The sequence below is a fragment of the Melanaphis sacchari genome, unplaced genomic scaffold (assembly GCF_002803265.2).
Source record: "Melanaphis sacchari strain LSU unplaced genomic scaffold, SCAv2.0 Contig919_pilon_pilon, whole genome shotgun sequence".
In the NCBI taxonomy this organism is placed as follows: domain Eukaryota; kingdom Metazoa; phylum Arthropoda; class Insecta; order Hemiptera; family Aphididae; genus Melanaphis; species Melanaphis sacchari.
This window is the reverse complement of record NW_020271648.1, coordinates 1-11,978: the sequence shown is the minus strand read 5'-3', so window position 1 is coordinate 11,978 and position 11,978 is coordinate 1. Positions and strand designations below refer to the sequence as shown.

The window sequence follows — 11,978 nt, the reverse complement described above, 5'->3', positions numbered from 1 at the left end:
CAAAGTTTTAATAGAGGGAATTTTATTGAGGTTATGAGTGCCATTAGTAATTTTGATGCTGTAGTTAAAACAAAAATGAATGGACCCAAAAATGCAAGGTATTTACATCATTCAATACAAAACGAAATTGTTCATATTATGTCCACTATGATTCTATCTAAAATTTCTAAAGAAATAAAAGAATCAGTTTATTTTGCAGTCATGGCTGATGAAACAAAAGATGTATCCAAGACAGAGCAACTTTCTATTGTAGTAAGATATTTTTACCAAGATGAAATAAAAGAGAGATTTTTAGGTTTTACACCTCTTAAAAATTTAAATGCTAATTCTCTATTTTTGCATATAAAACAAGTTTTAATTAAATGCCAAATTTATATCAACAATTGTGTGGCACAAACATACGATGGAGCAAGTGTTATGCGGGGCCACATTAATGGTGTACAAGCTATTTTTAAAAATGAAGTCCCTCAAGCAATATATACCCACTGTGCAAACCATAGACTAAATCTAGTAATAGTTAATGTAGCAAAAAATATAGAAGAAGCTGATTTATTCTTTACTCTGATACAAGAATTATATGTTTTTTTTTCTAGTTCTGTAGTTCATTCAAAATTTATTGAATTACAAAAAGAAGTATTAAATACAAAAAAACCTGTAGAACTAAAACGCCTATGCCTAACAAGATGGTCTTCGCAAGTTTATTGTTGTAAAGCTATAAGAAGTACTCTTACAATTGTTCTGTTACTTTTAAATAAATTATCATTTTCAACTAATAAAGAACGTTCTCTTGAAGCAGAAGGACTATTAAGAAAAATTGATTTTAAATTTGTTTATTTACTATTGGTATTTGATGATATTCTTTCTCAAATAAAAATACTGAGTAAATACTTACAAGATGTTAAGGCTGATATGGCTAATAGTATTATATTAGTGGAATCTACAAAAAAATACTTTTTGGATTTGAGAAATCCTGAAAAACACAAATTATTTTTTAACGAAGCAACAAATATTTCAAAAAATTGTAATATTACACATCCATCTGAAAAAGTTAAACAAAAAAGAATAAAAAAATACCAAAAGGGTTGGAAAAATTTGTATATGAAAATAGCAGTATGGAAAAACAAGTGCCAATAGAAGAAAACGAATTTAGATCGGGAATATTCTATTGTATTTTGGACAAAATAACAAATGAGTTAGATAAGAGATTCGGTGAAAATTCTGATATAATAAGCGGGATAAGTGCTCTTAATCCAGAATCAACAACATTTTTAACATATGACACTATAATTCCTTTTGCAAATGCTTACTTAGGTGACATAGAATGCCTAAAATCAGAATTAAAAATATTACAAAAGTCCATGAACCGTTATGAAATAAAAAATAATTTGAAAATTAAAGATATTTTCCAATTTCATAACTTTCTTAAGGAATATGAAATAGCATTTTCAGAAACATTTAAATTATGCTCCATTGCTATAACAATACCCGTGTCATCAGCTACGTGTGAACGTACATTTTCATGTATGAAACGCGTAAAGAGTTACTTGAGAAATAGTTTGTTGGACACTATTCTTACAAGTTTGAGCATCATATCTATTGAAAAACGTGAAGCTAAGTCACTTGATATTGATGAAATAATAAATAAGTTTGCAGATGCACATGACAACCGTAGGATTATTTTAAAGTAGTTTTGTTATAGTGATAACACTTATTGTTAATATTTATTATATTTAATTTATTGTTAATAATCATTAAACGTTTTTAAATATAGTAATAAACTTATTGTTTTTTTTTATTATTTATTTATTTTTTTGTTAAAATCTCATTTTTTAGTGGCCCTACCTTATAATTGTTGGCCTCTCATTGGCCCTACCTAGCAAAAAATGCTGGCGCCGCCACTGGTTTGGGGTGTACGAACAGTATGCTTTCAAACATGATGACACTCCAGGTGATTTCAATTTTTGTATTTCTATTCCGTTTATTTCATATCGCATTTCGGAGAATAAAAATGCCAATCCGTTATTCGAAAAACGAACTTCTCCAACTGCATCGGCAGGTTTATTTACTTTACCCTCGATGAAAATATAACTTTCACACGGCAAAGTGTAAGAATCCATGTTCTGAACGTTAATTCTAATTTCCTCGTTGTATGATAGAGCGGCGCTTGAATACGGTGTGAACGAATGAAATTGCATTTGTGTTATTTTACAATCGTCGACATAGTCGGCGGTCACGTCTAAATATGAGTCATCCATCATTGTAAAGAGCGAAGAAAATTTAAATTGTTTTTTGTGAGTTTGGTTTGGATAGGTTTGTACTTCTTCGCTGCTAGCGATGTAGACTTCTTAACGGCAGGTGGTATACTGATAGGTTTTTTGATTGTTTCTCTTTTTATATTAAATTTGAGCGCCATATCCACGCGTTATTTGTAAACGAATAGTTATCGGTTCACCGCGCAGATTAATTAGACAATCGTTCTGATCTTTTAGCACGATATTTACTTTGGTTATTGAAGTCGTATTGAGACCATAAAAAACTGGATGCCTAGGTACCTCAACGATTTTATATCCCGCGGGTACAGTAGGATACAGCTCGTGTATGATCTGGCTCGGTACTCCGTCACAGAATGAGCCGGTGATTAAATTACACTCTACTTTTATACAGTTTATTTTCATAATGTTCACAATATTTTCAGATTCATGAGTAGCACCAGTAGTGTATAGTACATTTCTAAAGCCCAACAATTTCGCTATGCTATTCTCGACTCCTAAATCAACATCATGGCTGCACGATATCATACACTTTAATGTTCTGCCGTTTGCTTTTAATTCAAACATACTGACATAGTCGGGCATCATTTTTTGTATAATAGACTCTAACTGATCCAACTCATACGTCCCTGTAGGTATGATTACGTACTCATTTTCATTCATCAAATTACGGAAGGCAATAGTATTACAACCAGGTTCTATGTTTGGTATCGAATTATTTGTCTGTAAGCTCAGCAGGCACATTTGTGCAGTATTTTCTACTTCCAACGGAGGAAAGATCTCGCATGACAACTCACTAGAGTTTCCGTTTAACGTTAATGTGAACATGATAAAAACTTTAAACACAAGTGTCCACAGTTTGTAGTATTATATTTCTGCTCTCTGCTGTAATTGAAATGTATGTCACATCCATGAAAATATTTTTGTACTTCTAATGGTGGAGGTAAATTCCCAAAACTGTAGTAATATATGACTTTTTTTCCGATTTTTTTATACGCTACCCAATGCGTACCTGTACCTTTCTCCGTATCCAGGTTGATAATCGCTGATTCTAAGCGTTTAGGACGTCTAGATAACCTATCTCTGGTAAAAACGCCGATGAAATGAGGTATTTTCATCATGCGAGCATATTTTATAAGTTCGTAATCGTACAACGCTCTACTGGGTAACGTGGCAATTAGTTTTTTGACTTTCTATATTTTTTAGCTTTTACGCCCCCACCACTTTTTTGTGGTGTTTCTATTTTGTACGAGTTGCCTTTATACGGAGTGAGATATAGCCCTTTACCTAAATGTGATGGAGTTTTTCTATTAATCTCATTGGCGACCTTCACAACGTTGGCTACGCCGCCAGTCAGAGCTCCCAGAGCTGACAACCCGGCGAAAATCGGTATGAGTGGTAGCACACCACCTTTTTTCGGAATATTTATTGTTCGTGGAACTTTTGTCTTCTTAGTTTTGAATGTTTTTCGCGCGACGGCTACACATTTTTTAGTCAATTTCATCAAGTTCTTTTCGCCAACATTTTTCTTTACAACATTTTTAGTGGCTTTAAGTGCTGCTTTAAAACCACAGCCGCCGCCTACTTTACGTTTTGCTTTCATGGCAGTAGTCACACCCCAAGCCACAGCTTTTTCTTTTAAACTCGAATCTTTAGACTTGAATCTATCCCAAGCTCGCTGCTCTAATATATAATCGGCTTTGTTACGATCTGCGATAGAGTTACTCTGGTCGTACGCAATATCGTGGTCCCTACAAGCAGAGTCCAGTGGGTTTATACCTTTATCGCCGCGAGCTAATCGTTTTCCTAATTTTGTACCAGGCCCACAGTATTGATAACCTGCAAAGAAATATTATTATTATTATGATAATATCGAATTTATTATTCTAGACTTACCAGGCACGTGAAGCTCGATTGGTAATTTGTTTATAAGCGTATTGATAAGCCCACCGCCTTTATTCTTGTTGCTTCTTCGAGCGAGAGACATTGTGTACTGATTACATTGTCGTCGTTACAGAGATATTTATAATGAAGTTTATCAAACAAGATATAAAACTAACAGTTGAAAACGTGGATCCACCTACATCGTTTATGAAACAAAGACATGGTGCGCTTCTACCTAATACGATACGTGCACTTGTCGTGGGTCCCTCTGGCTGTGGAAAAACTAATTTAATATTCACCTTATTAACACACTTAAACGGAATACGATTTCACAACGTTTACATATATTCAAAAACATTGGATCAACCCAAATATAAAATGCTAAGTAATATATTATCAGATATTGATGGTATAAAATTATTTACGTTCTATGAAAATGAGCAAGTTATTGAACCTGAGAAAGCTTTACCAAACTCTGTATTTATTTTCGACGATATTATTACTGAAAACCAAAAGATTGCGAGAACTTACTTCTCCAGAGGTCGTCATAATTTAGTCGATGTTTTCTATCTGGCTCAGAGTTATTCAAAAGTACCAAAACAACTTTTGCGCGATAACGCCAATTTCATCGTATTATTTAAACAAGATGAGACTAATTTAAAGCATGTATACAATGAACATTGCTCTGGTGATATGTCATACTCAGAGTTTAAAGACTTTTGTACTTCGTGTTGGCGTCTGGGGAGATTTGAGTTTATCGTGATAAACAAAGACTGTGAACGTGACAACGGTCGATATCGTCACGGATTTGACACATTCGTCGTTATATAAAGTGTTGTTTTTATGAAAAATACCGCATTCACAGTCATGGCTGCTAGTGGTGAAGTACTCGGAGAACTGATTAAAGCCAAAGAAAATATTAAACGCAAGTATACCGCATTAAAACAAGGAAAAGCAGATATCCATTCACTAGTATCAGAAACGTTAAGTCCGATTATCGAACCATTGAAACAAAATATTAATAAAACAACATTTCAAGCTTCGCCCACACAGCAAGACAATGAAGATTCTCAATATTTTAACGACATAGGCGATTCGCAAGCTTTTAAAATAAGCGACTGGTATAAATCTTACGATATAGACAAAACGTATGGACCTAAAGAACAAAAAAATGGAAGAGTAGTTTTAGGTAAAAAAGAAATTAATCTTGTCGATAATACGTTGACTATTGAAGACATATCTTACCCGCTAACACAAGGGCTTGGTAATTTAATATTTTCAAAAAATCCTAAATTATACACCAAAAACGATTTAGATGCATACAAGTCTATATTAACTCAGACATCAGCGCATCTCACAGCAGACGGGAGAAAAATTAAAAAAGGTGGAAATAAATATTATGATATAATCCAAAATTTGTTTCGGTCAGGTAAAGGTTTATCTATGAAATTACGAAAACATAATTTAGTTTACTGGAACGACCCTAACGAGCTAGTCGAAAGATTGCAACTACTATTGGCGTCAAAGGCAGCTGGTAATACAGGCGTTTCAAACGAAATAATCTCGATTTTTGAAGAACTGCGTGAAGCAGGATTAATAAATCGTATTTCAAATGTCTAAACGTGAAATCGCAGTCGAATTACACAAACCGACAAGAAAAAATTATACAAGGCGTAGAGTTAATGTCTACGGTAAAAACGATCTATGGCAGGCCGACTTGGTCGAAATGATACCGTATTCTAAAAAAAACAAGGGCTACAAATATATTCTATGTGTTATTGATTGTTTTACAAAGTTTGCTTGGGCGATACCGTTAAAGTCTAAAACTGCTAAAGAAGTTTCCAGCTCAATGTCTAAAATACTGCATAAACGCACACCAAAGCTATTACAGCTCGATAATGGAAAAGAATTTTACAATTCTACATTTGACGCGTTGATGAAGAAGCACAACATACATAAATATTCGACTTATAGTACTATGAAAGCGTGTATTGTGGAACGTTTCAACCGCACATTGAAAGAAAAAATGTTTAGAGAGTTTACGGCACGAAGTTCGCATGAATGGATTTCTATTTTACCTTCATTGATTAACGAATATAATAATTCAAAACATAGGACAATAGGAATGACACCAGTGCAAGCTGATGCTAATCCTACGTCAGTGGAAATAAAGCAACGAAAAATTATTGACGGAAAAATTAAATTTGACATAGGCGATAACGTCCGTATTAGCACATATAAAGGTGTATTTGCAAAAGGTTATTTACCGAGCTGGTCTACAGAAATATTTAAAATTGTTAAAATTAATGAAACATTACCTACTACTTATCAGCTACAAGATTATACTGGAAAACCGATTGCTGGTTGCTTTTATTCTGAAGAAATATTGAAAACGAATTATCCAAATGACTATTTAGTCGAGAAAATTATACGTAAGAAGGGGAATCAAATTTTTGTGAAATGGCTCGGGTTCGATAATACACACAATAGTTGGATAAATACAAGTGACATTAGAAAATAGTGTCAGTCGAGCTATGGACATGAACGTGTTTGGTAGTTCTCAGTCTAGTGAAACAAAAAAAATTATTTCAAATCTCGAACAGTCGAACAAATCGTTTTCGTCTAAATTAGATAAAATCGAACATTTACTTGAAGAAAATCATAAATCCGTACAAATTCAAGAAGAACAAATAGAAACGATACAATTAACGTGTGTACAGATAGCTGAGCATATGACAAGAGGCGAAGTATCATTACAATCAATCAAAGAAAGTACAGAAGGGTTGAAAAACCTAATACCAGCTATACTCAGTCGACTAAATACTATTGAAACTTATTATAAAGACAAACCATAATGTCTTCAGCCATCTTGGACATGCAATGTGTACTCGGTGTCAACAATAAATACATGATTAAAGAAATGTCTATAGTAGACACAGAAACATGGGCGACCCAACACTGGATTTCTAAACATTCTAAATCCATGGAGGATAACAAAAGTCGTAAAACCAACAAGTGGCTGGAGCGTAATTACCATCAACTACCCATAGAATATGGCGATATCGAGTATGAAGAACTAAGTAGAATATTGAATTCATTAAAGTTCAGTTGCATATACGTCAAAGGTGAACAGAAAAAACAAGTTCTTATGGAGTATATACCACACGTCGCACTCATCAACATTGAAGACTTGGGCTGCCCTCGTTTGGATCAAATATGTGATGACGAAACTTTACCTTGTTGTATTTTTCATATGGAATTTAATCCTAAACAATGTACATTTTATAAAGTTTTTGCTATAAGAAAATGGTTTATAAATAATTCTTAAAAATTGTGAATGTATGTACATTTTATTTAATAAACAAAATAATATTTTAACATTGGTTTTTTTATTTTACATAGGTAACCTAAATTTTTCAATAAATGGTTATAGATAACATTAATATATAATAAAGTATATATATACATGGTATTTACAATACATAACAAAAAAAAAAAAATATACATAGTATTTAATTATTTGGACATGCATTCCATTAGAAGTAATCTCATTAAATCTTTATCCGATTCCTCCCACTCACGCCCAGTAACGTCTACAGTAAACTCATGATCTGGCCAATCAACAATCTGCTCGTTATCATACCTATAAAATTATAAATATAAGTAAAATAATTTAAAAAATATAGAATAATTTAAAAACATACTCTAAACTATAATGACCGTGAGCCAGTGTATGTATTTTATCGCCTAGCACCACTCTTTTGTCATCGTAGTTGTTGTATGTCAATTTATTTGTTTTGATTGTCATTAGCTGGTGTTTAAAGGAGCGTATGGAGACATTTTCTGTATATTTATCAAGACTTTCATCTCCGAACAAACACTTAACATGATCCTCCAACGTCATATGGTTTTTAACCACATGCTGTCTTACACCCTTCGCCTTTATGTTTTCTCCTCCAACTCTGTCATCTTTATCTTTCTGCTCATCCTCTTCTCCTGTATATATGTTGTACGCGTATGATTTTGCACGTAGTGCACAAAACTCTGTCATTATATGACCTTTTGCTTCATCAGAGAAGAACCCGGGCACCTTCTTCCTAGCTGTAGTGTAGCATGGATGGATAGGAGGCAAGTCCGACGTGTCTAATCTATCCATCAAGTTGGGATTCTCAATCAAGTCTTTGTAAAAATCTTCAGTTTTAATATGGTATACCAACGAATCTGAAATAATAATTAATATTTATTTAATGTATATACTTGAAATTAGTTTTTTTTTTTTTATATGTTTACCAGTATCAGTATACATAAGTTTGATATTATCACCATAGTGCTTCTGCATTACGTTGTAGTGATAATCGTACATTTTCGTCTTGGAAATGTCAAGAACAGCAAATCCTATACAAAATATGTTAATAAATGTAATAGTATGAAAATGTTAAGTAAATTTTACCAATATATATAGGCTTATCAAATTTGATTATTTTGTTTTCTAGTGCCACCGCGTTCAGGTTTTCGTTATAGTTGGTAGCATGTTTAAATGTCGTCTTATTAATAAGTTTTTGTAATCGTCTCTCACACGACACCAACTCCATCTTCATTTCCTTCCTTTTCGATTGCATAGTCTTCCCTGAAAAAAGAAACTGTTGGTAATATAGTTAAATTGGATTAAGTAAAGTAACATACCAAATACCGCATTGTTCATTAATTTGAAAAAGTCTTTCTCAAAGTCGTTCTGTGCCTTCTTCCTCATCTCTGTGTTTAAGTTAATATAATCAGCCAACCATGCAGACTGACTAAATTCTAAAACTCTATGCACCTATAAATTAAGATATAATGTTAAAAATCTGTTTAAATCTTGTAAAATAAAAATATTTACTTTTTCAACTATTAACCCATTTTTAATTGCCTGCTGTAGGTTCCGGTAATGTATAATATAATTTTTCTTCTGCTGAAACGTTGACATTAATTTTTTCACCTTTGAGCCTGGTGGTATACCGTTTTGTGGCAGGAAAGGCAGGTCATTATGTTTATCATGTAAATGTTGTGGGTATGATACATCAATTTCATATACTCGACCTTTGTTTGACGTTGGCGACATCTCACTCAGTCCGTTCAAGTTGGATTCAACCCAATTGAAGTCACCGTATGGCATATACTGACACATAGCCCAGCCATAGAGATTATTACCTGTAAAGTTTAAGTTTGAAAAATGAATAAATAAATAAATAAATAAATATATTTACAGTCCTGGTATATCAACCACGATTTCTCCTTAGTTTCGTCGTAGTCTGGGGTCTTTATATTATTCGCTTTGGCATGTCTCATGCTTGCCTGCACTAATCCACCACGAATACCTATGAAAAATATACAAGATTATTATTATACATGCAATTTTTAAAACTATATTGATATACTAACCATTCTCATACATTAATAACATATCGTAATCACTCAACAGCTCCAACTTTTTCCTGGTAAACTTCAACATCGCGTCAAAACTCAATCCTGGTGCAGTAAAATAATACACCGCGTCCAAGTTGTATGTCTTTATGCAGACATCACGAAAATTTTCAAAGACGTCCGCCAGCAGCAACACGTCGATTTTCAAATACAGATCACTGTACTCGCCCAATGTCTTGCAACCGAAGTGGTCCCAGACCTCCTTTGCATGCGTATATTCCTCTTCCTTTATTCCCGACTCGTTTAACGTGCTATAAAAGTCACTCTTCCTCGGTAGTCTCTCTTCATCCAACCGGCTCCAACTATCTGTATACTCGTACGGGTACACCCCCTTCCGAGTCACGAGCGACATATCGACTTTATTAAAAACTTTAGCGGTTTCTCTAAAGTTCTCCAGTCCCGGTGTTACAAGATTTTTGGACAGTGAAGATAAACTTGATGCCATGAATCTAAACGTGTCTATGAAACGCATGCTGAATGTATTTGATACGTATTTCGAGAAAGATATATATTTCTCCTCGCTATTAGGAATAACGTTAATAGCTTGCGTGTCGTGACCCAGTTCTGTTACTATTAGGTGCGCGTCATAATTGGATAAGTTATGGAAAAATATAGGGACAAATTTTGGTGCTTGAAGCTTGAGGTTGCAGGTATTACATAGAGCTTGTCGGTATTTTCCAGAGAGATGACAATGATCTGCAACCTTATGGTTATCGTATGTAAAGGTTGTTTTGCATAAATTACAAGCTGTACATGCATTATGTGACTGCCGTTGTTCATCCGTGAAAACTATAGGTTTATTGGTCTTCAATAATTTTTCAATTTTTATCGTCAACTCGGTCACTGTTTCAATAAAATGTTTCGCCACGTCCGTCTTACTCTCGCTTCCTCTGTATATCACTGGTTCTGTCGTTATCTCATGCTCCTCCATCAACTCTAACGGTACGTCGTCGCTCGCCTTCACAATGAGTCCATAACTCATCGCTTCATGTCTGTGCATTATTTTTGTATTTCCCTCATTCTTATCATCCATCTTCATCAGTATAGTTTCGAAATCTGCATATATCACTATAGGATGCCTCTGAGTGTTTCTCCATGCTTCAAATTGCAGACACTCACCTTCTTTCGGCATCACCGGTAATATTGGCTTATGTGCACCGCATATAAGCTTATGCTGAGTTAACGCGTCACGCCCATTCAATTTATATTTATATCTTTGATTGTCAAAGCTGGTAAAGCACCTTTTACAAAATACGACACTCTCTTTATGTCCAGTCTTTTGAGAGCGTATAAGGCGGGATAAATTCGAGATGTAGATGTAATGCGACCCGCTCTCGTCTGCTACCAACAACAGATCAAAGTGGTTGGCTTTCTCCTCATCAACGACACGTAGCGGGTACACCTCATACGTCGGATATTTACGCGGTGGCTGAAACTTTTTGTCTAACCCATATACATTCACAGAGACAGTCGGGTTATTATATTCGAATTTCTGAACGTCGGATAATGGCGTTGGGAACGATATACCATTGAAATTGTGTTTGTCCTCATGTTGTCTATAATTTTCTCCTATACGGTATACCGACGGCCCTGTCACATACCGCGCTAGTATCGCCCACTTGAAACATTCTTGATCGCTGTTTTGAGGGTTAATTGTACCCTTCTTTTTATCGATATACGCAGGCAGTGGTATGTATGACGACCCGTCCATCGGCGTGTATTTGTACACGGTCAACAATAGCCCATCTATAGATTCCAGGGTAAACCCGCTTCCTCTGCTAGTATAAGCTTCTTCCTCGACCAATAACTTTATATAAGCCCTTTCAATAATCTCAGGAATGTTACTTTCCGAAAAAACTTCAACTGCTGATGTTTTAAACGCCCTATTTTCGGACGAATTGGGTACGTTTGATCGGTTATAAGTAGCCTCGAGCTTCAAGTTAAATTTTATTGGATGTTGCTGCACGTTATTTTTCAACATGTCTGCCAGAGCCGGTGCAAGAGGACGTAGAAAGTCGGTATAATTTTTAACATTATTTAAATTTTTTGCGAAATACCAAATGATTTTTCGACCCGCTGACGATGAAATTTCAACTAACCCGGGGGACTTCGCCATATCCATGCGTGCTTTTTTCGCTCTAGCAGCCGAAGTGGTGTTGGCGGTGGAAACTCGTTTACCGTTTACGCCCGTAGTTGTATAAGAGTCTTAAAAATAAAAACCCCTAATAAATCTAAAGAGAAACTGATTTTCTTATAATAGTATAAAAATGTTATGTATCGTTTAAAATTAAGTCTATCAAACGGTGCAACCCACCAGCATATAAATAAAATTTATGATTTATACGAATCTTTGAAAATTATATC

The 11,978-nt window shown here is 34.4% G+C and overlaps 2 protein-coding genes across 2 annotated transcripts; both read right to left on the bottom strand.

Moving 5' to 3' along the window:
* Positions 1–7,670: 7,670 nt before the first annotated feature.
* LOC112602816 lies at positions 7,671–9,318 on the bottom strand. The gene is made up of 6 exons (XM_025351139.1): positions 9,031–9,318; positions 8,838–8,970; positions 8,605–8,781; positions 8,445–8,549; positions 7,859–8,375; positions 7,671–7,797 (listed from the first exon to the last, which is right to left on the bottom strand). The coding sequence occupies exons 1-6, from the start codon at positions 9,316–9,318 to the stop codon at positions 7,671–7,673; spliced, it is 1,347 nt and encodes a 448-aa protein (XP_025206924.1).
* Positions 9,319–9,337: 19 nt separating this feature from the next.
* LOC112602817 lies at positions 9,338–11,814 on the bottom strand. Its single transcript, XM_025351140.1, has 3 exons — positions 9,573–11,814; positions 9,415–9,508; positions 9,338–9,341 (listed from the first exon to the last, which is right to left on the bottom strand). Exons 1-3 carry the CDS (start codon positions 11,734–11,736, stop codon positions 9,338–9,340), a joined length of 2,262 nt encoding a protein of 753 aa, XP_025206925.1. The 5' UTR covers positions 11,737–11,814.
* Positions 11,815–11,978: the final 164 nt, after the last annotated feature.